General features: G+C 41.8%; 1 protein-coding gene across 3 annotated transcripts; it reads left to right on the top strand.

Moving 5' to 3' along the window:
• Positions 1-6,505: 6,505 nt before the first annotated feature.
• LOC112431736 (uncharacterized) lies at positions 6,506-26,094 on the top strand. 3 transcript variants are annotated; one of them, XM_076878862.1, is made up of 12 exons: positions 6,506-6,765; positions 11,376-11,646; positions 14,090-14,440; positions 14,930-15,262; positions 15,341-15,439; positions 16,116-16,442; positions 17,690-18,016; positions 18,523-18,846; positions 19,816-20,139; positions 20,923-21,249; positions 23,784-24,104; positions 24,219-26,094. In XM_076878862.1, the coding sequence occupies exons 2-12, from the start codon at positions 11,610-11,612 to the stop codon at positions 24,308-24,310; spliced, it is 2,862 nt and encodes a 953-aa protein (XP_076734977.1). In that variant the 5' UTR covers positions 6,506-6,765; positions 11,376-11,609; the 3' UTR covers positions 24,311-26,094. The 3 variants fall into 3 exon arrangements, with proteins under 3 accessions (XP_076734977.1, XP_076734979.1, XP_076734981.1); XM_076878864.1 differs by lacking the exon at positions 11,376-11,646; XM_076878866.1 differs by lacking the exons at positions 6,506-6,765; positions 11,376-11,646 and having other exon boundaries at positions 14,362-14,440; positions 14,935-15,262.
• The last annotated feature ends 806 nt before the right edge of the window (positions 26,095-26,900 follow it).

Genomic DNA, 26,900 nt, shown 5'->3' with positions numbered 1-26,900 from the left:
GGAGTATATTACTGAAGCTGCAGCGATAATATGATCTAGAGAGGTTAACGTTTGAGATTAGACATCAATGGGTTCAAAACCACAAACTGGACTCAGATCTCTGGGAAAGAGTCTCGCTCTTCCTGGGGGAGGGTCTGCAGGTTTAAGAGCATCTAAATTCTTTATCTGATGAGGATAAGAAATACACATTCTCAGAGAGAATTTATTCTTGATTTTTTGATGGCTAAAATTTTAAAGCATTTTTGTGGTTCATGAACATCAGGAAGAATTGCAGAATGTGAAACTGAAATTACTGCGTCCAGATGATCAGAAATCATTTGTGGGATTTCTTAGCCTGGGTTATTGAGCATGCATCGAGTTTTCCTGTAATCCAATGTTTTTCATAGTTTGGTGCATATTTAGTATTTAGTATTTATTTATTTATTGTCATTGTCAAGAACAATGAAATTGCGTTTGGGGCTTCCATACAACCCAAAAAAAAGAAGAAAATAATAAATACCCCTTAAAACCCAAGTGTACATATTTAACCCAGTGTGACTCCAATGCAATAAGACAATCCTTAGCAATAATGTTCGTAGAAATTCAGACAAAGACCTGAGAAACATGACAAAATACAACAATGCAACCCATTCAATATTATTGTACTGTGAGATATGATATCAGATATGATAGTTATCTATTTAAGAAAGAGGGGGGGGGGGGGGGGGGGCAGGAGGGGGAAGAGAATAAAGATATGATGCACCAATGCAGACCAGTTCATTGCTATTAAGAAGTTGGATATGGTTATTGTCCGTGAGAGGGGGGCAGAGAGTTCAGGAGCCTCACAGCCTGTATCCACAGGCTGTGAGGCTCCTGAACTCTCTGTTGGCCAGTCTGGATGTTCTGGCCTGTATAGACCTGTACCTTCTCCCTGAGGGCAGCAGATGGAAAAGGTGGCGCGCAGGGTGATGTTGGTCCCGCAGGATACTGTGCACCCTCCTCAGACAGCGAGTGGGGAAGATATTACTGATCTCTGGCAGACTTGTTCCAATAATTCTGCCAGCTTCTTTCACCACCCGCTGGAGTGCTTGCTGATCGGCCTTGGTGCAGCTGGGGAACCACACTAGAAATCCATACGTCAGAACGCTGCTGATGGCACAGTTGTAGAAGTTCAACATCAGAGATCTGGGAATGTGTGCGCTCCGCAGTCTCCTCAGGTAGTAGAGGTGCTGTTGGGCCTTCCGTACAACTGAGGTGATATGGTTGCCCCAGGACAGGTCCTCGGTCACAGTTACCCCCAAGAATTTAAAACTGCTCACCCTCTCCACCGCCTCACTGCCAATGAAGAGAGGCAGATGGTTGTTATGGCCCCTCTTCCGGAAATCTACAATGATCTCCTTGGTCTTTTTGGTGTTTAAGACCAAGTTATTGTCGTGGCACCATGACTCTAGTTGTTGCACCTCTGTCCTATAGTTTGTCTCATCATTGTTGGATATAAGTCCGAGCACTGTAGTGTCATCTGCAAACTTAACAATGAGATTGGACGCGCAGGAGGAAATACAGTCATGGGTGAAGAGAGTGTATAGCAGAGGGCTCAGAACACACCCCTGAGGGGCACCGGTGTTGACCACAAGGGTGGAAGAGGTGTTCTTACCCACTCTGACACTCTGTCTACGGTTAGTGAGGAAGTCCACAATCCAGTTGCACAGAGAGGAGTTAAGTCCCAGTTGGTGGAGTTTGGGACGGAGTTTGTATGGCCGGATGGTATTAAAAGCCGAGCTGTAGTCTACAAAGAGGAGCCGTGCATAGGTGTTCCTGTGTTCCAAGTGCTTCAGTAATGTGTGCAGCACTGTGGCGATCGCATCCTCGGTTGACCGGTTCTCCCTGTATGCAAACTGGTGCGAGTCCAGGGATGGTGGAAAAGCAGCTCTGATGTGTTTAATGACCAGTCTCTCCAGGCATTTGGCGGGAATGGGGGTGAGTGCCACAGGTCTGAAATCGTTCAGACATGTGACATTTGACTGTTTTGGGATGGGAACGATGGTTGCTGCTTTGAAACAGGATGGTACCAGTGAACAGGACAACGAGGTGTTATATATAGAGGTGAAGACGTCCGCCAGGTCCGCAGCACAGTCTTTTAGCACCCGGCCCAGCACTCCATCCGGCCCGGCCGCCTTCCTGGTGTTAATGCTCCGGAACACACGCCTCAGCTCATGAGTGCTCAGGACCGGAGCAGGGTCGGTTGAGGGGAGAGGGGACAGGACAGGGTCGGTGTTCTCCCTGTCAAAACGGGCATAAAAGAGATTTAGATCCTCAGCCAGAGTAGAACTGTCGGCTGAGGGTGATGGTGTTCATCTGAATCATTTGATGGTAATGAGGTAAATAATGAGCCGACATTTTCCTCATGACAACAGCGATAAGCTCTGAACCCTCATTTTACCTGAACACGCCTACTGCTGATTCAGGAAAAATGTCCACGTTACCTGGTGAAAGTCACACTTTGTAACATGCGGTGGAGACGACGCCAGCTGCAGATGTGTGCAGGTGGATAGCGAATGAGCAACAACTTCTAACTTTCCACAAGTACTCATTTATTTCAAATATCAAAAATAAAAGCGCCAGCTCTACCACACACGAGAGCACACTAGTCCGCGTATGTAGCCGCTATGACTGGTGGACCTAAATCTTCACCACCACCTCTTTATACATACAAGCAGAAAGGAGTGAGCGGGTCAGCGCTCAGGGCACAGAAACTAAGCTGGCTTCAAACACCCTTTATTTTCATAAGAAAACACAGCCAGAGTCACAAATACAAGTTAAAATTCCCCGTATACAATAAGAATAGTGTTTGCAACCCGCTAAAAACCCTGCCGGCAGAAATAACTATACACTATTAAAACAAGGCTAAAACATGTTTTCCATATGCCAAGATTACCCTCCCATAGTCCCATAATCCCACAGTCCAGCCACACATGGGCGAATGGTCCTTATCTGAAAGAGACAGGAGAGGAACTTCTCTTCCGGTATGATAAAACTCGTCAGCAGTAGACCAGGGAGGAGGCTCCTTTCGCAGACCTGTCTCCTCCTGACAGCGCGTCGCCGCACAGTCCCGCCCCACTCCACACTTGAACATGGCCTCCCTCGTCTCACCGTCAGATGCAGGCAGAAGGGCATCCCTGCCCTGTTGTGCATTGCAGCCATCGCCACCCACTGTTGCTGTTCCTGCGTTGGGACTGGATCGCCGAACGACTCGCGGCACCCCACAGTCAGGCAGCAGTTCCTTCCACACACGTGCGGGCTTGCACGCGTTCCTTTTTCTCCTGCCCACCTTTCGTGCGTCACTCCTCTCTTTGTCTCTGCGCTCGCTATCCCCTTTAACAGGTCAACCTGGCGGCTGATAGGCCACCTTGGGGAACGCCCCCACCTCACAGGTGCCTACAATTGTCTGTTTAGTCCAGTGAATTAAAGGAACATGGTACAACATTAACACACATAATATAAATATGAGGATAAAACCATGCCGTATAAATATAAACAAACATGCAATATAAATATCACAATAAAATCATGCAAATAAAATCAACACTATGTACCAATACACAGATTGATAAAACATAAAAACACAAATTTCCACTGTGTGACACGTACACAACGAAGAAGAATAAAAACGAGGGTGACCTACCAGTCATGACACAAGAGACGCCACCATGCGGCGATACACTGCATTACAACACGCCACTGCTGAGTAAGTGTATTTGTAATGTTTTATCGTAAGTTTAATCAATAAACAAGTTCAGGGCGCTGAGAGTTTAGTTTGGAGATAAGAGGTGTTTGAGCAGTGCAGCTCCACTGATTTCCTTTCCTATCCGATACCAAGTAGGGGAGACCGGGGATAGTTGTAACATTTTTGACATTTCTGTCTGTAAATTGGAGATCTTTTAAGGTAGTGGATTCAAAATGTAATGCAAAGTATTTACATGTCTCAGCTATTAAATAGTGCAGCTATTTTCTCCGCAGCACAATTACCCATTGCATGGTATGGCCTCAAACACAAAGAGTGAAATGTTACAATTAACCCCATAGTCTGGGTTAGTTGTAACATATCCCGGGGTGAAATGTAACACAATGAAATAAGGGTACTAACAAAACATTAACATGTAATCTTTGTTTATTCAACACATGAATGCACTTAGAGCCATTTATGTAATTGTGTGTGTGTGTGACAGAATGCAGAAATCTAGCTTTTGAACATATTCCAACCCCCCAAAAAAGACAAATTCTGGAATTTTCTGCAACTGAATATTTCATTAATTTTGGTTGGTCTTCCTTGAGTTTGGCCTCATTGGCTCAGTGGGCATTATAACCTACAACTCTTGCACCAATTTTGAACATAACAATGAAGCTGAAAAAATGTAGTTGTTCACCAGCATCGCAATTCCATTACTTTTTATCATGGCTTATCTTGGTGTGGATTGCAGAGTGCTTCAGAAAGATGAGGAAATCTGTTTCTTGCACCCATCCTGATTTATTTCCACTACCAGTACTTCCTACTGGTCCATCTCTGACACAGAGGTCTGCATAATGTATGTGTGGGAACACAAACAGTGGAGGAATTGTGTTGCCAATAGCATTAACCGCATATACAAAAGCGACCAGTGAACCTCTCTCTGCTGATGTCGTTCACAAACTTGTTTAATATAAGTTAAAGTAATAGTGTGGCAAGTTGTAACATCTGCATTATTGTTACAACTAACCCAGACTGTTGCTGTTACAACTGACCCAGACTCCTATAGCCATGAACTAGCTAACATTACAGCCAACGGCTAAAACATTAGCACTAAAGACCTACACAGAATATATCCCCATAGACATACAAATAACATAATTTAGGTTTGATGAGTTTAACTGAAAAGCAGATAATGCTATTAGAAATTGAAATGAAGTAGAAAAACTTACTTTTTGGCATACAAATTACTTTTTTTGGTGTTAAATTGTCTGTGTTTAACAAAATGTGCTGATTTTTCACATGTGATAGCAGAACTGAACTGGGCATGCACAGGATGAGTCACATCATTTGAAACTTAGCCCTGATTGGAGAAATTGGAAGTGTTACAACTGACCCACGTTACAACTATCCCCGGTCTCCCCTACTTTATACAAAAAAATCGTATTTTATTTATTGTATCTCAAATTATAGCATCATAATGATTACAGGACATCAGATTACTTGTTCTTATCACTTAATAATGCAGAGTTCATCATATAGAAATAAAAAAAACTAGAGAGACGCGATTCGTCTCAACATACGCGCCTCATATTCTGTGATATGATTTACTTTGAGGTGTTTGACATGTTGCCACAACCAAACATGCCAACCCTCCCGATTTTTCCGGGAGAATCCCGGAGCCACCATTCTCCCGAATTTCCACCTGGACAACAAAACTGAAAAACCATATTGCAGAGTTCATAGCGTGGCTGAGCCAATTCCAGTTTCCAACAATGGCTGCAGCTACTTAGTTTTAATATTACTCTTATTTCTCTTTCTGGGTCGCAAAAAAAAAGAACTTTTAACATATTTTCAGGTGAGAATGTAGCTGTGTAAACTTCAAATATCTGAGCCGACACATCGTCTTCAAACCCCCGCGGTCTTTCACTACTCGGGTTAAACATGATATATGAGTCACTTTGATAACTTATAAATGTTCTTGTTTGGCTTTTTCAGTGTTTCGTTTGTTCGTGAGTAAATCGGTTTGGCTGAGATTAAAGTTATTAGATTAAAGATTAAATTAAATTTAACTTTATTAATCCCTCGGGTGGATTCCTCCGGGGTTTTCACACAGCTGAATAAACGTCAAACAGAAAACTGATTAAACAGAAGTGTGAGACGGTCGAGAGTTTACGTCAGCGCCCGGTTATATTTTAGATAGCAAGGAGCAGACGGCAGAGTTTCACTCCACCGAGGGAGCTCGTGACGTACTACGCGGCTTTCTTTAGACCCTGAAGGGCGGGTCCTCAGGTGGAAGCAGCCTCTGGACACCCCCGCCGGCCAATAATAGGCCGGCCAATAATAACAGTGACATTTAACGTATTTTACCCGATAAATAAACCCTGTAAAATATATTTATCCCCCCAAAACAGCCCTTTTGATTGTCTCCCTAATTCTGAGGTCTCAAGGTTGGGAAAGTATGGCCACAACACCTCACTCTTGGGGCACTTTTTTGCCACATGTATCCAAACCACGTCTCAGCTGTTTGTGGAGGTAAAATATATCCGCACAATTACGCTCAGCCATTGTTGTGAGCGCGCGCGCCAAGGGGCTGCGAGACATTTATACGGCCGTATTTCGCACATGACTATGAAAGGCGGAAGAAGAAGTAGTTCCTTTGAATGTAGACAATCCGAATGATATAGTTTCTTTCCACTGTGTTGCTGTTAATGATAAACTATAAATTAACCCTAAATTACTAAAATATCGATATTTTAATGTGAGAATCGATTCTAGAACATCAATGATTGGTATCGGAAGAATCGATATTTCAGGATCGATCCGCACATCATGAAAGTAATAACCAGTTAACCTGGAAGACAGGACACTGTTGTTCACGTGAAACCGAAAGTAAACAGTATAGCTGGTGTTACTCCCTCCACTGTCTTTTATCGACGGCTCCAAATGAGATATAAATCCCCAAATATTAAGCGCAACAATGAGAAGTATTTGGATTTAACTGGTTGCTGTTTCTTGCAGGAGATTGAAGATGCTGCTGTTGCTCCTGCTCCTCACGAGCGGTAAGAAACTCTTATATACTTTATGTAAACAATGTTTATCTTGCACTCAGACCGAAGTTTTATCGCACAGGTATATACACGCAGTGTGTGAAATTACCGATGTAATGATGGCTTTATTTGTAAGAGAGCGAGGGGTGGTGTGAGAAAGTCTGGACCGACTTTGTGTTGAAAGTTTGAGCCTGGGAGAGGCTAACTAGCCGTGCTAAGCTAGCTCGGTGACACAGGTCATGGCTGCAGATCTGAGATAAAAGGCTTTATTGACAGGTCCGATAATCCTTTATATCACAACATCATTCTCAGACAGGTGACAGGAACATGCAATGAAGTGGCCATCTATATCTGCTATTGTTACCGAAGTGTGACTGACTGGAATGTTACCAGTTAAAATCGAAAGCTTTTCTTTTTTTTGTTCAGAACTGTGAGGATTGTTTATTTCCTGTTTAATCTCGCAAACTACCACTGATGCGGTAACCGGAACTGATTCCCTCTGAAAAGTTTGATTTCACCGCAGCGTTTCACTAACTTCCCAGAAAATAAAACTAAGTTGTTTAAGTAAAAATCTTTTTCAAAGAAGCACTGTCAACATGCATAGTTTAGCTGGGCAGGAAGTCAGAAACAGTAACAGTCTAAAACAAAGCGACAACAAAAACCCAGTGCAGACTAAACTTCACTTAAAAGTATGTTGGAGAGTCGTGGACACACTTGCAGATTTGTGTCTGGGCTCTGTCAAAAAGTCAGATAATATAATATAGAATACAAATTAATGATTACTGAATTGATTACTGGTGAAAAGAGCCGAAAAGAGAGTTTGATTAACAATTTCATGGGGTTGTTTATGGTCTGCCTCCTGAAGTCAAACATAAACAGACAGTGACAGAAGATACTTGACCACATGAGTTATTTCGGTGTTACATACCAGTGATTTACAGTAAATACTACTTTGACACTGTTCCAAATGACACAGAACAAAAGTAATGCTCATAATAAAGGCTGCTATATAAGAACAGACATAAATAATGAAATCGGGATAAACTTTAAAATCCCTTTAAAGGCATCTTGATGCATTCTTAATCATCCAGGAAAGTAAATCTCCAAAAGTTGATTCTGTTCATCTGGACGTAGCGTTTTGTGGGAGAAACGTTTCGTCATCCAGGTGACTTCTTCAGTCTCAGCCGACTGCAGGTTTCCCCAACCAGTACATTTGCATAATGACTGAAACCAGCCCACTGAGGAACAATGGGCTGGGAGGTCAGTCTGTTAATCTTAATTATGCAAAATCTCATGACCAACAACCACTGACCAAAACCCACTGATCAAAGGCCATGAGTACCATTCAGAGTTGGGGAATGGCTGCAATCACAGCATTGTAACATGGTGACAGATGTACCCTTAGGCCCCCTCCTTGATTCAGAGATGGTCTTTCCCTTTTCACGTAATTGGCCTCTTTGACTCTGCGCTCAAACCAGCGTTCCTCCCTGTCCAGGATGTTACATCCTCATCCTTGAAAGAGTGTCCACTGGCCTGTAGGTGTAAACAGACTGCAGAGTCCTGGGCTGACGAGGTAGCTCTTCTGTGTTGTGCCTATACTGTCCTTTTCCAGTATAGGTTTGATTACAGCTTTTACAGTTTTTAGTTGTTCTGGAAACACACCTGACATTAAAGAAAAGTTGACGATCTGTAACAGGTCTGACTCTAAAGTCTTTGAGACCTTTTTGAAAAAACTTGTTGGCAGGACATCTAAACAGCAGGAGGAGGAGTTCAGTTGACCTTAGATGTCCTCCAGGTCTTTGCTGTTAATCGGGTGAAACTGTTTCATGGTGTTTAAACAGTTTTTTGGTGGACACAGTACATATCCTGGATCTGCTGTTGATGTACCAATTGCTTGTCTAATCTTTTGGATTTTTTCAGTGAAGAATTTGGCAAAGTCATTGCAGGCCATGGTCGAATGAAGTTCAGCTGCCACTGACACAGGAGGGTTTGTTAGCCTGTCAACTGTAGAAAATAAGACCCGAGCATTATGGCTGTTTTTAGTGATGATGTCAGAGAAGTAGGACCTCCTTGCACTCCTCAGTTGTAAATTATAATTGTGAAGTTTCTCTTTATAGATGTCATAATGAACCTGGAGGTTTGTTTTTCTCCATCTGCGCTCAGCTTTCCTACACTCTCTTTTTTCATTTTTCACCAGTGTGGAGTTTCTCCATGGAGACTTTTTCCTTCCAGAGATAACCTTCACCTTAATGGGAGCAATAGTGTCCAATACATTTAACATGTTAGCATTGAAGTATTGACGAGCTCATTGACTGAACCTCTGGACAGGTCAGGTGTTAATGGGAAGACCTGGTTAAAGATCTCACTACTGTGTTCAGTTATACACCGTTTTGTGATCACTGCTGTTGATATATTTGTGTGGGCTGAGATTTTACTTTCAAAGAAAACACAGTAATGATCAGACACGCCCACATCAGACACAGTAACCTTTGAAATGCTCAGGCCCTTGGAGATCAGTAGGTCAAGAGTGTGTCCTCTATTATGTGTGGCCTCTGTTACATGCTGCGTCAGCCCAAAGTTGCCCAGAGTATTACTCAGGTCTTTAGTCCCTTTGTCCTGAGGGTTGTCCACATGGATGTGAAAATCCATGTGGACATCATCTTATCACTCATTAGCTTATTATTCAAACATGACAAGTGAAATCTCCCGCAGCTTAAACATGTGAGAGGTTGATCGCGCAGAGAATCGCTGAGCTTATGTGAGTGCGTGTGTAAAAGCAGCAGGATATATATTTCAGTTCTGCTGAGCCAAATAAGACAGGTCAGGGTGAAGAAGTGACAGCCAAAGAAAAACTTACCACAAAACGGAAAAGTTATGACAAATCAGACTATAAGGCAAAAAGAAAGTGCAGCTTTATGGTTTCATGGACAAAAGAATTTCTGTGGCTGGACTATGACAAGCTAAATAACATGATGTTCAAATCAAATCAAATCACTTTTATTGTCACATCACATGTGGAGTACACTGGTACAGTACATGCGAGTGAAATTCTTGTTCTGCTGGGTGTGTTGTTGGTTTTCCCTTGATTGCTGAGTTGACAGGCGCCTTTGTTACTGGGACCAGTACTTTAAAGAAAGACCCCATTAGAAGGAATGAGGCGCATGAGGAATGCAAGGAATGCATCATTGCTCAGTCTGTAGTATTTTTCCCAGAACAAACACCAATTGCAAATAACATACTAAAAATAAACCTGAAAAATCTGTTTAGAACAGCTACTATGTTGCAAAGAGTGAACTACCACTGGCACAATTTAGCAGTCTTTGCAAACTTCAAACAGAAAACGGCCTCGATCTTGGTTCCACTTGCCTCTTACCCGTGACTTCAGTGGAAATTTCAAATTCAGGATCTGACACAGACTGATTCATGTCCTACACAGTTCTTACAAGTTCATAGAAATGTCTGTTCAATTAGAACCAAGTATTTGAGTTGATGATTGTAATTTTTATACAATGTTGTAATTTGTTTTTCAACATTTTTTTGATTAATGTTTTGTTTCCTTTACAATATTATACTTTAATGTATAATAATGTAACGGGGAAAAAAAAACAGGAAACAAAACATCAATCAAAAAATTGCTCTCTTTTTATCTGAGTTACTGTGGTACGACATTATCTCCTCTTTCATAAAGGATGCACCAGTGCCTCCTCTAGTAAATTAGGTAATAAAAGAAAAAAAATTAGTATTTAGAGGACTCTGATCATGACTGCAGATACTTCAGGGCAGGGGTCTCAAAACCTAAATGAGCTGTGGGCAAATGCTGGCACTGTCATCTCATGTGAGCACCACTTTAGTGTTCAAGTAGTACAAAACAAACAAACAAACAAGAAAAAACCCATTAATATTTCCAAAAATGTAGTGTTTGTTTTTTAAAATTTCAAATATTGTAGAACAAGACAAAACTGCAAACGTGAACGCATTTTTATTTTCTTCTCACTCTTAACTGAAGCTGCGAGTCCTAGTTCTGCCCTGGTCCTCCTCCATTAGGACATGCCTAGAAAAACCTCCGTTTGGAGGCATCCTTGTAAGATGCATGAACCAGCTCAGCTGCCATCTTTTGATACGGTAGTACTCTAAGCCTAAATCATAATATAAAATGAGTAACAGTAGGGTGGACATTAGGTAAGGCTGCACTTTTTGCAGCGATCTTGTTTAGAAAACTATTTTTGTATCAGTAATATGTTTTCTTTTTGTCTGTTAATAATCATGTGAAACTGCACATGCTTCAGCAGCTGGAGCCCAAACTCCTCTCCTGTCATAAAGGCCACCTGGTGAATAATTCCTCATATCCTGTATCTGATTGGTCTGTGGGAATGTGTCGATTTTAAACTTTAAAGATCAGCAAATATCTGAGCTCACAGTTTTCTCCCTCTCTTTTCACACATGCAGTGTTTCAGATATTTATAAATACAATCTTCTGAATATTAACTTCTGCTAATTAGGCTAAAAGTAAAGTCTGATGAAACTATGTCTCTTTCATTTTACCAACAAACTTATCTGATAAGAGTAGTAGGAGGAGTTCATTCTCTCACACTTTCCATCCTGTTCATCCACTTTTCTGTTAGCCACGCCCCCACAGGTGAACCAGCAAATCACTGCCTCCGTTCTCACAAACGTCTGATCTGTGGCCGGCCGGACTTCATTCCACAGATGTGCTTTAACAAAGTGTGAAGCTGAACTCTGAGCTGTGACAGTGAAGCAGTGTGAGAGTGTCAGTAGATGATCAGCAGAGGAAAGTGAAGCTGCTGTGAGCTGATGTCCTGAAGGGCTTTTAAAGAGTCTCTGAGTTTGACAGGAACATGAAGATGTTTGTGGTGTTTGTGATCCTCCTGCACGGTAAGTACACCTTCCTCTCTCTGCTCTCATCATCAGCTTTTCTTTCATCTCTCTCTCTTTAATGTGTTGAAGTGCAGCAGGAGGAGATTTCCATCAAACACTGGATTCTGATTCAGATCAAACTAACAATCCAAAGCAGCAACTTTCAAATCTCTGGATTCTTCTTGGTGCCTTTCAGATGAGCTCATGTTACAATCAGCTGTGTGTGTGTGTGTGTTTGCTTCCTGTGTTTTTTGCACTGATCTATGAATGAATCATAGATTCCTGGATACCATCCAAAAACTGAAGAAGTCAGTTGGACGAGTGATGATTCACTTCTGCCACTGAAAACGCTACGTATAGATGAACCGAATCAACTTTTTGGGTTTTCCTTATTCTCTTTAATAGGACTGCATCATCTGTTTTTACTTCAATACCTTTAATAACCTCTCCTTTGTCAGGTATTTTTAATCTGCCTACATCCTTGTAGAAAAGTTAACATAAAGTGTGTATATTGGAAACAATTAGCTTCTCATAAGAAGCATCTGATCCAGACTTTAATACTCTGCCTGAACACAAAATGTGTCTTTGGACAGCAGCAGGAAAACCCAATGGTCCGACAGCCGTTGCTGTTATACTTCTTCACCGTGTGATGAAGACATTTATGTCAGGTCTGAGTGGACCTGAAAGGCTGGTGCCAGAGGCAGGATTTTAGTTTAGTGAGTTTCTGTCAAGTTACCTCAAAGTGTTCTGGAAAAAGCAGTTCTCTGAAAAAGTTCATTAGGAAACATTGAAGCTCCATCAGTCTACAAACAGCGAGAGCCTCTATAGTTCTTTCACAGTCCATAGTGGAAAAACTACATTTCTATGTCATATATAGATTCTTAAGAACCACGGGATTCCTCCTTTTATTGATTTACTTTATTAAAATAGGATCACTGTAATTTTCATCTCTTTTGTTCCTTGTTGCTGTCAGAGGATTTAACTCTGCTGAGGTTGCTGCTGAAAAAAGTCAGAGACTGCGACGCCAGCTGCTGTTGTAGTAAAAAATTTGTCTGTGAGCTGTGATACTGATATCTGTTAACTCTGACACAGCTCTAAATCGACAGAAATTCATAATGTTTTAGTTGGATATGCATTTTGTACAATTGTTTGTAGACAAAGGTTTTTGAGATTTTAAACCCCACTCTGCACAGTGGGGACGTGGACGCTGGTATGGTTTGGCTGCCGCTGCTCTCTCTATACTTAGAGCTTGGTATACTTAGACTAGCTTGTTGTATCGTCTGCACCTGTGCCTGTAATGGCTGCATGGTCTGGTGTGTTGTGCTTCATTGTCTTAGCTGTTTGGCCTGTGTTCTCTTGGCCATTTTTACTGTCACTTGTTGGCTAAATCACTGGCATTTACTGTCCACATGATGAGCTTTCTCCAAAGGGTAGCTGGCCGGCCTCTCCCTTAGAGATAGGGTGAGGGGTTTAGCCTTCCAACAGGGGCTCAGAAGGGGGCTGCTGCTCCTCCATTTCAAAAGGAGACAGTTGAGGTGAACTATGATGCCTTCTGGAGATCTCCTGGTTAAGCTATTCCAGACATGTCCAACTGGGAGGAGGCCCCAGGGTAGACCTAGGACATGGTGGAGAGATTATATCTCTCAGCTGGCCTGGGAACGCCTTGGTGTTCCCTAAAAAGGCTGGAGAAAGAAATGGATAGATACTATAATTATAAAAGGATTATAATGCTCAACCTTTCCAAAAGAAATATGAAACATTGTCTTGCAACAAAAAAACATTCAAGAAAGAAGACAGAAAGTGAGGCTTGGACTCTATGGATAATGGTGACGTATGTTTTTGACACTGAAAAAATAAAACACTGCTAATATCCTTATTCAAAAATCTTTCTCTCACTTTCGCAACCCTTGGCCGTGCGCTACGTCCGTTTTTTTTCCTCCTTCTCCATGACTTGGCGTGGTACTGAAATAGAGAGACACGAGCCTTCGCTGACACGGCCCCATAGACCCACCCATCTCCTGTAGCTCAAGACTGAAGCTCAAGTTTTTATAATTTTCACTCTTTAACAATTAATTTTCTAACAAAAGAGTTTTAATCAATTTAAAAAAAACTTAGTTATCCTTCATCCTTCAGCTGTCTCAGCCTCTTCAGCTTCCAGAGAGAAACATGTATAATGCCTGGTTTTGCCAATCCAATCAGTCCATTTTTGTAAGTTTAGCTTGTGTTATCTTGCCCTGCTCAGTATCTGAGAGAATGTTTTGGAGGAATAGTGTTTCTCTTCACTGCTGCACAGAACTGATGATATTCTGATTCACGGTGCACTGAGGTTATTCAGGGTGCAGCCTGTTCACTCATTTTAAAATGTAAATAACAAAGAGTTCGTTCCTTGAATTTATGTTTCTGATTACATTTAGTATTTCTTGTTTTTTAGTAAATTTGGTTTCTTTCTGTTTGTGCTCAGTTTCCCAGTATACCACATTGGCTGTTGTGGTAGAAGTTTATGAGGGAGAAAGATCTGTCCTCCTGCCCTGCCTGTACTCAGGTTTCATACCTGAGGACTCCACAGTTATCTGGACTCTCAATGATCTTGTTCCCAAACCTGTCCACCTACGAGGAAAAGGAGGAGATGATCTTAATGGGCAGATCCAGCAGTACAAAGGGCGCACATCAATGAATCCCTATGCTCTCATCACAAAAGATTTCACCCTTACTCTGAGAAGGCCAACAAAGACTGACTCCGGCAACTACACCTGCTCCATCAGTGCAGGAGAAAGTGAACGGAGACTGAGAAGCATCCAACTGCATATCAAAGGTCAAACCCTAAAACCTGCTGTACTTATTGGTCAGAAGTCAGTGCTGCAGACAAAGGTCAGGCAAAGCTGAAGATAACTAAATTGTTCTAAATGTCTTGATGAAACCAGCGCAGTAAGAAACTAGGACTGCTGTGGAAGCCACACCAAAAAGCTGAGCTCAGTCACTCAAAATATGACCTTTTACACATCAGCCAATTTGAAACATTCAGAATTTCCTTTCCTTAGATGTGTCAGAACAAGTGATGTGTTGATAAGCAGGTGATTTAATGCCCATAATATTCATTGTGATCCCTCACCCATTTGTGAGTGTAGCAATATTACATAAATTCCAGTTACAATAGAAAACAAAAAGAGCCAAAGACTGTTTTGGTACATTATTAATGTTTACAGAACAGAATCAAAGATCAGGAATGTGGATACTGAGCCAAGCTCCATTTACAATCAGTGTCAGTGCAGCTGATTCTACGGTTGTTTTCTTATCCTCTCAGACCAGCAGGTGGACATGAAGGTGGAGGTAGGCTCACAGTCTGTCATCCTGCCCTGCAAAACAAAACCTAACATACCCGAGGCCACCAGAGTGGAGTGGACTCGCTCTGACCTCGGACTCATGGTGGTCCATGAGTATTCAAATCAAAGTGGCCAACTTATGACTCAGGACGAAGTTTACAGAGACCGAACGAAGATGAATGAAGACCTGCTGAGAACTGGAGACCTCAGTCTGACCCTGAAACACCCCACAGAGAGAGACACAGGACGATACATCTGCACCATCTACAGGGACAAAGACATCCTCAGATGGAAAGTAGTGCTGCAGGTCAAAGGTCAGTGCTGTACTTACAGGTCAGAGGTCAATGTTGTGGACACAGGTCAGAAAACTTTTCATTTTCTTTTCATCACAGAACGGTTTCCATCCTGGGCCACAGCTCTCCTGGTTCTCCTGATTCTTCTTGTTATTTCCGCGGTTCTATTATTTCATTTCCGGCACTATTTCATGTCAGGTGAGTGTCTCCTACTACACTACCCATAATGCCGATGGTCAGCAGGTGTCCTCTGGTGGCTCCTTGACTGTGGCTCACACAAACTTGTTCCAGAAGCTGAAAGAGTTGAGAGTTACAAACAGCTGATACAGAGAGCTGAAGAGAAACTTCCAGGTTTGTTCCAGAAGTCAGAAAACCTCCTTCAGACTCAGTCATTGATCAGTGAAACAGCTCCACAACATGACTTTACTAAACAGTGTGTGTGCTTCACTGCATTGATCTGACACAGAGGCTGCATGTGGACAAGCTGTTCTTCTTCTGTGGTGGTAAACAGCAGCTGACATGGAAACATGTGCTGACAGTAAATGTTGCAGCAGCTTCAGTAAATGTTCCTCCTTGAGTTGTGCTCAGTCATGTGGTGGAGAGCTTCAGATGTTCAGACACATGAGATCTTCATGGTTTCTGTGCTGATGTGTGTGAGACATGGCCGACTGTGGAGGCTCAGTCTGTCTGTTCTTCTTCATCCAACATGTCTGCAGCACTTTACAGGACGCTGCAGACGAGTTACCAAAGAACGAGTCAGGAACAAACTGAGACACAATCTGACTGAGACTAGAAGACAAGGAGGGACAGGGAGGTCATGTGACCACCACAGCTGCTGCTGATGTCATCATGTTGTGCTTTGTTGTTTTCTCAGTTTACATGGTGGAGGTGGATTCAGGGGAGGAGTCTGTCCGGCTGCCCTGCAAAGCTATAGTCGGATTCCTTAAAGACACTAGAGTGGAGTGGACAAACAGAGACAACAGGAAGATCCACATATATCAGAATGGCTCTGATCAGCCTGGAGAACAGGACGAGTTTTACAGAGAACGAACGAAGATGAAGACAAACTTGCTGAAAACTGGAGACCTCAGTCTGACTCTTGAATATCCCACAGATGAAGACACAAACACCTACACCTGCCGCGTCTACAGTATGAAGGGAGACATCTTGTTAACAAAAACTGTGAAACTCGGTGTCAGAGGTCAGTGCTGTTGTCATTGGGCAGAACGTAGTTCATTTTTATTTGTATTTCATATGATATACATTTATGAGATTTTCAAGACTAATTTTCCTCAAATATTTTAACCTTCAACTCAATACAGTTCCTCAGTGATTTAGAAAGGCAGAGTTTATTGATTAGCAGCAAGTTGGTTGAAATTTACCAGCATAAAGCTAAAGGAGCATTTCTTAGAACATGTAGAAAATGAGACAACCCATATGGAAAAGATATATATATAAATCTTATAAAGTTTGTATCTGTCTTGTGTGAAACTTGTATGAAAAGCATATAAGATCCCTTGAAAAATTAAATAATGAAACTTGTATGTTTTGGATACTTACTAAAACGATGTATGAAAGTAATGAGAAAGTGGCCACTTTCATGAGTAATCACATATAAGTTTTTACTATTTCTTTTCCATATGGGACAGTTTGTAAAAGTTTTTCAGCAAATTTGAAAAAGGATGATTAACATTATCTCATGGATTAGTAAATGACACACATATATGTATATACACACACACACACACACACACACACACACACACACACACACACACACACACACACACACACACACACACACATATATAGATAGATAGATATATCTATATATGTAGAACAACGTCTCTCTGAGATATTTATTTACGTACGGATACAAGAACTATTTCACACCACCTGTAAGAACTCTCTATAATGCAAAATATCTGTCTGGCAGAGAATCATCTGCACTTACATTTTTGCTGGAGTATGAAATGTTTTATTTAAATACTATTATTACTAATAATAAACATGCATAGCCAATTGATCTGTATCTGGAGCAGAAAGCCTAGCTAATAAAGAAAGTTGATGATCACTTTGTTAATAAACATGATCTCTGACTGGGGTCAGGTAACACAATTAAAGCCTGGATATCCTGAATTTGCTTCCCAAGATGCCCCCAGGTAACTAGTTGTTTCCTGCAGTGAGCTACTTGATTCTCTTTCAAAGAACAACAACAAAGCTTGTCTCTGGACATGTGACAGTGATGTTGAGGTCTTTAAGAAACAGACAGCTGTGACGCTGATTGGAAAAACAACAAAGGCAATATTGTCTCTGTTCAGTGGCATAATCTGACTGATTAGTAAAATGTGTTTTGACTTGAAATAATTCACTTCAACTACTAAATGTAAATCATGCTCAGTGTTGCTGCTTTTTTCTGTATAGCTCATATTTTTGGTGTCTTCTCAGTTTACACAGTAGAGGTGGTTTCAGGGGTGGAGACTGTCCTGTTACCCTGCAAAACCAGGACTAACCTGCCTGAAGATGCTAGAGTGGAGTGGATGGACAGTGACTATGAGAAGGTCCATGTTTATCAGAATGGCTTTGACCAGCTGGAAGAACAAGACCAAGATTATAAAGATCGAACACAGATGAATAAAGAACTGCTGAGAACTGGAGACCTCAGTCTGACCCTGAAGTACCCCACAGACTGGGACACTGACATCTACACCTGCACCATCTACAGCAGGGAGGGAAACATCCTGAAAAAGAAACAAGTGAAGCTGAAAGTCAGAGGTCAGTGCTGTAGATCAAGCTCAGGGATCAAAGCAAAGTTAGTTTTCATTTGTACGTAGTTGTGGTAGCGGGTCTTGCCACTGTCGATGCTTTTCAGTAAGGATAAGAGTCAAGTTGTGGTTTGCACACACTATAAATACTTCTAATTGTATATTTAACGTGCCTGGCTGTGGAGTGCCGACTGCTCACAAGCTCATGCGGATGTCTGCTGTGCAGTTTCCTGTATAAGAGGAAAAAGGTTAATGAGCTATGGAAGACAGGTCCTTCAGTTTTACAGGCACTGTTTCCACACCACTCTACAGCTGTGCAGTTAAAGCACGCCCCAACAGCCACATACTCCAGGGTGAGCTAGAAATATGTTACAAGGATCCCAAACTCATCTGCCATTTTCTGGGCTTAAGAGAGAAACAGACTCCACTTGTTTGTGAGGTTACAGTTTTGTAAAAAGAACCTTGTGTCACATTATATAAGAAGAAAGCTCATTTTCTGCTTTGTTGTGCTGTCAGGTATCAAGGTGAACGGGGTTTCAGACAGCGAGTCTGTCCAACTGCCCTTCACAACCACAGAAAATCTGCCTGAAGATGTAAAAGCAGAGTGGATAGACAGAGAGAACAGGAAGGTCCACGTGTATAAGAACGGTTCTGACCAGCTTGAAGAACAGGACAAGGTTTACAGAGGCCGAACAGAGGTGAATAAAGACCTGCTGAAAACTGGAGACCTCAGTCTGACCCTGAAATACCCCACAGACTGGGACACAAAGACATACACCTGCACAGTCTACAAGGAGGGAAACATCCTGATGAAGAAACAAGTGGAGCTGAAAGTCCAAGGTCAGCGTGTGCTTGAAATCTGAACGCCATTTTTGACATTGATTTCTGCATCCATTTTCTTTTGCCTAATTAGTTCAGAGCAGAGGTAGGTGGGTGCCTGTAGCTTACCCCAGCTACCATGGGGCAGGAGGTGGATACACCAAGGATAGATCGCCAATGTGTTGCAGATCACAATCTGTTGTTAACACAGAGAGACAGACAACCATTCACATTCACATTTATGGGCAATTTAGAAGCTAACCAAACAATAATATCTTTGACCTGTGGGAGGAAGCCAGAGTACAGACAGTACAGACAGAACCCACGCAGACAGAAAAAAAAAAAGCAAAATCTTCACAGACAGACCCCAGCCAGGCGGTGGAGTCAAACTCAGGCAACAGTGCTAACCTTCTCGCCATTACCCACTTAATTTCTCAAATCATTTAAGCATATTAAAGGTGGTGCTTGATTCTTATATCACATTAGTGATGGTACGTCTGTCTGTGGTGTGGATCCAAACAGAAAAATAACTGTTAATAAACTTCTCAGTGGGCAGTGGCCTCGGGGACTGTCTGGAAGTGGGAAGCAGCCCAGCCAATGATTCAGTTTGCTTTGAGGAAACAGTCCATCTGATGTTATCAGATCATCAACTTTGAAGGAATTCATTTGATTTGACTGAATTCAATTTTCAGTGATGCTGTTTGACCTTGAATCTTTTTTAGAAATACAAATGTTCCATTTTATATCTACGACAAAAAGACCCAGACAAAAGCTCCACACTGACAGGAGAAATTGCTGTAAAGTAGGAAATGGACAAAAATAGCACCATCAGTCTCTGATCATCTCTAACATTTTGAACTTGTTTTCACTTTCTAGATATCTGTCATGTTACCTTCTACTCTCATATGCTTCTGTCCCTCAGTTTTCTCTACAACACTGAAAAGCCAGCTGCTGTCTGAACAGCTCATGTTGTCTTTGTTGTTGTCTCAGTCTGTCAGGTGGAGGAGGAGGAGGGGGTGGAGTCTGTCAAGCTGCCCTTCAAAACAACAGAAAACCTGCCCGAAGATGCCAAAGTGCAGTGGAAGGTCAGTGGTGATAGGATGGTCCATGTGTTTAAGAACGGCTCTGACCAGCCTGAAGAGCAGGACCAGTTTTACAGAGACCGAACGAAGATTAATAAAGACCTGCTGAGAACTGGAGACCTCAGTCTGACCCTGAAACAGCCCACAGAGAGAGACAGTGGAGAATACAGATGTAAAGTCTACGGGAAGATCAATAGATACAAAAAAGTACTGCTCAAAGTCAAAATCACAGGTTGTTACTTTTTCCTTTGATTCTTTGTATGTATGTGTTGTTGTTGTTGTTGTTGTTTTTTAACTAGAATTCCTAAAATATGTTTGATATACACATGTGTGATAGAAAACATTTTAAACTTGACATGAAGACATTTGGATCAGGAATAAGTTGGCTTGTTTTTATATTTATTTACGTGTGTGTGTGTGTGTGTGTGTGTGTGTGGATAGATAGATAGAGATCAATTTGGCTCAAAGTAATTAATATGGTGTGCATTTATAGTTAATTTCAGGTGTTTTCAGTTACTTAAAACAATTAAAAGAGAAAGGAGTTAAAATAAGCAATTTGTAAGATTTAAAGTAATTGAAAGTTTATTCTTGCTAAGTGGAGGCTCGACAATTTATTACTGCTTCATTCCTAAAGCTTAGAGTCTAAAGACCATTTATTTATTAATTTATTGAAAAAAGTTAGTACAGCAAGCCATAAAATAAACGATAAAAACCCCAACAAAAAACAGAGCCATTCATAACTCTGCACCATCTATGTTCAGAGATTGACGCTCAAATCGGCTCAAAGTGTCCCATTTTCACTGATTGTTTCCCGACGACATGCTTCACGTGTGATATGGATCCTCTGCTGAAGGAATCTGCTTTCTATCCACAACCTGTTGATCCGTGTCTGACTAACAGCAGCGCAGGAAGCCCTGCAGTTACAGAGAAACTGTCTGAGTCCCATCCAGTCAATGCTGCTCAGTGTTGCTGCTGCTGGCTGTTCAGCTCATTTTCTTCTTTGTTCTATTCTCAGTCCCCAAAGTGGAGGTGGATTCAGGCATTGAGTCTGTTCAACTGCCCGTTGAAATCAAAGCTCACCTGCCCAAAGACATTAAAGTGGAGTGGAAAGATGGTTCGTACAGAAAGATCCACATATATCAGAACGGCTCTGATCAGTTTGAAGAACAGGACAAGGTTTACAGAGACCGAACAGAGATTGATGAAGACCTGCTGAACACTGGAGACCTCAGTCTGACCTTGAAATACCCTACAGACTGGGACACAAACACCTACACCTGCATCCTCCTCAGCAGGGAGGGAAAGATTCTGCTGAAGAGAAAGGTGGAGCTGAAGGTCAGAGGTCAGTGCAGCCTCGTGTAAGCATGTATGCAAAATCTAAGGTCCATTTTTGGCATTGATTTCTTGCAATATGAGCCTAACTGTGACAAACAGATGTTGTCAGTACTTCGCAGGGACTTGTTTCCATACAGAAGAATATCTGATGAAGTAGAACTTAAAAATACCAATACACATGATCACTGCAAAAGTATATTAAATGAAATCCAGATACTTATAAGCTGTGAACAGTGGTTTATTCTATTATTCTTGAACAAAATACAGAGTACTGCACCAACACTGAAGTCCAGGCTTTGTTAGCTGAGATTTAATTAGACTATTACCACCAGCATCTGCAGCCATTATAATTGGGAGCCAAGAACACTGTGAAGGCCCTCTTGTATCTGCTCCATTTATTATTTTATGCCTTTTTGCGGTCCTTAACATGCTTCAAAAATACATGAAATTTTGCACATGCTTCAGGCCTGGTTGACATATTTTATTGATTTCATACATGGGCATTTCAAGATGGCTCTAGAACACCACCTATACAGGATGTGATGAATTCCTACAGAGACACACTTTGAACATTCACACATACACATACATATGCCACCTGTAAGATTTCAACAATAACAACAACAACAACAAAAATCAGCCCAGGCACTAGGAGGTGATGCATCCATATGTTGTCTGCCATGGAGCCCAGACCTACAACTCCATCCAGGCTTTCCTGCACCCCTGTGATAGTCCTAGTTCACAATGGTGCCTGCATTTTTATTTCATCTGAAATATCTGGCCTCCTTAGTGTGCCTCCCAAATCTTAGCCACTCTCTTTAGATGTTCTTGAATTGACTGGAGTTTAGCCCTCTCAGTGCTCCTAATCTTCAGTACCTAGGTGGCTCTAAAGTGCTGCCAAAGTCCATTTCTAACTTGACTGAAGTAATTGCTGTCCCACACTGTCTTCCTTCTCTCACCCCAACCGGTCGCAGCAGATGGCCCCACCCCTCCCTGAGCCTGGTTCTGCCGGAGGTTTCTTCCTGTTAAAAGGGAGTTTTTCCTTCCCACTTTCACCAAAGTGCTGCTCATAGGGGGTCATATGATTGTTGGGTTTCTCTCTCTCTACTGTACACTAAAAAAACCCACTTTAAGGCAATTGTTGTTGTGATTTGGAGCTCTATAAATAAAATTGAATTGAATTGTCAGAGGTGGAGTTTGGTAACTAGTCCATATCATGATGGACAGATGGCACGTACACAGGCTGGCCAGACGATGCAATTCTTGGTGACATCTGTACCTTTGGAGGAAAGCTCCAAGTTTGTTCCATCTGTGTCTAAGATCTTGTGAATTATTCCTGTGATAGGGTGAATCTCTTCTCTTCATCTTCGTCTGACTCCTGAAATCAATAGTAACAGTACTCTCTGTCTGAGTTTTCTATCTCTAAATCATCAGTTTTCTCCTTCTTTTACTGTCCCAGAAAATCTCCCATTCACTCTCATTCCCACAGATCCACTGTGGTTCTTCTTCTGGCTTCTTCTATCTCTTCTGTTTTGTTCTGAAATCTCATGTTGCTGTAGCCACTTGTACTTTTTCTCTTTTTCTGGGATTCTTTGCACCTCACTGTAGTCTCTGACAACTGGTGAGTGATGGGTTTTTCTCCATTCTACCACTGGCAGCATGTCCACTAAAGATAACGCTCCTGATGATAGAGTGCTAAATTGTGTAACTTCAGTTCGCCAACAAAGCTGAATATAAACGTGGAGCCATAGATGTGGCCTCTACAGATGCTGGTCTGGCTTCAGTCACCTTGAGACTCTGACTTTGTGTTGGATGATGCTGCCTCTTCCTTTTAATCATCGTTTGACACACTGTTGCTATTATCACCAGAAGATCTCTCTTAATTTACATATCAGCTTTCCTTGGACCCCAACGTTTTCTTCCTCCTTCTTTCCATGCGACATGTGCCTTATCATGTTCCTCTTTTGGTCTTTGATGTAGGCACCCAGGCTGTAAACACTTTTATTGCATGTTGCAAAAACAGTTTTAACCCGATTGGTCAAAACGTTGGACGAAGCCTTTAGACGCCATGTCAGCCTCATGTTTCATCTTCTGCACCTTTCCAGAATCTCCCTGTATGGAGACATCTCTTCTCGCGTCACCATGGCAACCATCGCTTGTCATCCAGGCTTGTAGAGAGAGAGAAGGGGGAAAGAGAGCATTCCCTAACAGCAGAATTTATAGCCCTGTTTTTCTCTAGGAGAGTCCACCTTAAATCTTTATGCTTTCTGGTGCCATCACCATCCACCTCAAATTCCTTCTCCCTGTTCATATCTGTTAGTGTCTAAGTCTAACAGTCTAAATCCAAAACTATTCTACAAAACATATCTCTGTGCAGTAAAGAATGAAACAAATGTGTGATACAATTTGTGAGGTCATTGCATAAAATACAATAATGGGGCTATGTGAGCCTTAAAGATAAAAATAAACATTATTGTCCTACAGATTTCTCTATAGCTCTGAACCTGCTGTCTGTCTGTCCTGTGTTTGTTGTCCTCTCAGTCTGTCAGGTGGAGGTGAAGGAGGGGGTGGGATCTGTCCAGCTGCCCTTCAAAACAACAGAAAACCTGCCTGAAGATGCCAAAGTGCAGTGGAAGATCAGTGGTGAAAGAAAGGTCCACGTGTATGAGAACGGCTCTGACCAGCCTGAAGAACAGCACCAGTTTTACAGAGACCGAACGAAGATGAATGAAGACCTGCTGAGAACTGGAGACCTCAGTCTGACCCTGAATCACCCCACAGAGAGAGACAGTGGAGAATACAGATGTGTAGTCAAAACAGAGGAGATCAAGAGATACAAAACAGTATTCCTCACAGTCAAAGGTTGGTTTGTTTGTTTGTTTGTTTGTTTGTTTGTTTGTTTGTTTGTTTGTTTGTTTGTTTGTTTGTTTGTTATTTTCATAGTTCCTGTCTGACTGCCTTGTGTCTCCTCTGCAGGGAGAGTTCAGGTCCAGGATCAAACAGGGGACATCAGGAACAGAAGCAGCTCCATTGATCCGACTCCTCTGATGGCTGATCAATCAGTTTGATCTGTGTGTTCTTTGATTATTGATCAGTGATGTCAGAGTGGAGTCAGTGTGATGTTGTTGTTGTGTGTTTGAGACTTTTAGTGTCCATGAAGGTCTCTGCTGCCGTAGATCCTCTGAACTGTGACAGAGGTCTCACTCTGGAGGAAACTCTCAGCACTTTCATTTTATTTACAGCACTTGAGATTATTTATTTATTATTGATTATGATCGTGGCTCAAGAGTTGGGAGTTCGCCTTGTAATCGGAAGGTTGCCGGTTCGAGCCCTGGCTTGGACAGTCTCGGTCGTTGTGTCCTTGGGCAAGACACTTCACCCGTTGCCTACTGGTGGTGGTCAGAGGGCCCGGTGGCGCCAGTGTCCGGGAACCTCGCCTCTGTCAGTGCGCCCCAGGGTGGCTGTGGCTACAATGTAGCTGCCATCACCAGTGTGTGAATGTGTGTGTGAATGGGTGGATGACTGGATATGTAAAGTGCTTTGGGGTCCTTAGGGACTAGTAAAGCGCTATATAAATACAGGCCATTTACCATGAGAGATTTTTTTTTTAAACTAACTTGGAAAAATACCAGTTTTAAAAAATATCTGCAGCATCACATTAATGTAAGCGTGCCTTCACTTCAGTCACAATCATGGTGTCAACGTATTAAAGGTGTTTGTCTCAAACTGACCTGTGACCAGCTTCACTCAGTGTGAGCTGTTGATTATTTCTCTTTGTTTATTAGTTGGATCTGCACACAGAGGTCAAGACTGATATTTTTTACATTTTGTATTTTTATAATGATAAACTGTGGAGTAAAAACTTTGCCCACAATCACAGTCTTCACCAGAGTAACATCAAAGCAGTAATCTTTAGCCTACTTCTTTGCCATGTGTGTGCCATAGTAAATCCAGTTCACTGTGTATTTCTGCCTTACCCTTGTACATATTACCCCAGTCCCAAGTATACTTGTGTAGTTAATTCCCATGTGATCATTGTTATCACTGCCTACACTTAGTCACTGTTTCACTCCACCTGTATATAGCAACTGAACTCCACACCAGTGAGGTCTATACGGCTCACACCATGACAAAGACTTCAACACTGCATCTAAATGCTGAAGTACTTTTTACTGACATTTACAGAAAGAACTGTTTGAAGAAACTTAATGTGCAGAGAGAAAATCTCCTGAACTCAACCTTTACTACAATCTCTGTGGACACGGGCAACTGGAGACCTGATGGTCCTGTTATACTTCTTTACAATCAGAGTCAACAGTAGAGAAATCTGACTGTGCTTCAGCACAACAAGAATAAAAAGCATTTCAAAAATGCTGCTGATCCACTTTAAATGTCGTCTGAGCAGAGAATCACTTTTGCTTTGCTGTGTAGTGTGGGACAGCACGAAAGCACTGAGGACTGTTTTGTTGGTATTTAGAGAATTCAGACAGCTCTGACCCTTCAATCTCACTTCACTCCGTTATACGGATCATTTATTTTCCCATTATACTGCCTGTATCCACCCACTGAAAATGGACGTGGATGGTGCTGTTCATTGACTGCAAGCAGACTGGTTGCCATGTGTGCCAGAATAGGGAAGCAGGAGAAATCTAAAAAACCTGCAGATCACTCAGTTTCACTTCAGCTCTTTGTATGTTGGCTGGTAGATGGTACAACAACAGCACAGACAGGAGTGGCCCACAGACTGACCACGTTTACTGTTTCTCTTCATTTATTGGTTGGATCTGCACAGGGACTACAGATGAGGCCAAATCTGATATTTTTACATTTTTGTAATTTTATAAACTGTGAAATAAAAACTTTGTAAGGTTTCATTTGATCAGTGTTCTTCTTCTTCTGTGGTGTTTCTGATGCTTCTGATGTGTTTGGGGCTGAATGTGGGCTTCAGGAAAGTTCGATTTAAGATTTTTTTAAACTTCATAACATCACAGAGAATTAAAATTAGGACCAATTTAAAAAGTTTGACAGAAACTTTGGCATGTATGTCTACGCTTTGTTTCTGTCCTTTGGTTCATTAAATGCCTCAGAGCCTGCAGAAACAAACTGTCTCACACATTAAAATGTGAATTTGTTTGCACACAGACAAAAACATCTTCCTCCTCTACACCGATGTAACAAGATAAATTGGATTAGAACAGTTTGTGCTGCCAATAAAAATAAATAAATCTCACTACATTCAGTAACCTCATCAGTTAAAACTAACAGCTTATGTTTAATAATTGAGAGTTATATTTGCTTTTACTGAAGTCATTTTCTTTGCATAACAAGAATATTATCAGTGGTGCCTGGTGATGACCACACTGAGCTTTCCCCCATACTTACATAAATCATGTCCTGTTTTCCTCTGTGATCCTCGAGGCCTCAGAATAATCCTGCTGTGCAGCTCTCTGCTGTTGTCCTGTGAAAGCAGCAGATCCATAATGCAGACTTCTGTTTGTGTCGTAGACGCTCTGAGTACTGGTTTATCACAGTCCACACAGAGCTGTTTAGAGTCCACTTCAGGAGTGACGGCTGCCACAGTGCCCTGCTTACCTGACCTCTGCTGGATTGTTGGTTCAGTCCACATAACACCAGGTTATCATGTCAGATCTTTATTCA

The sequence above is a fragment of the Maylandia zebra genome, linkage group LG3, assembly GCF_041146795.1.
Source record: "Maylandia zebra isolate NMK-2024a linkage group LG3, Mzebra_GT3a, whole genome shotgun sequence".
NCBI lineage: Eukaryota > Metazoa > Chordata > Actinopteri > Cichliformes > Cichlidae > Maylandia > Maylandia zebra.
Note: the sequence above shows the minus strand (reverse complement) of the source record. Positions and strands in the feature narration are given on the sequence as shown.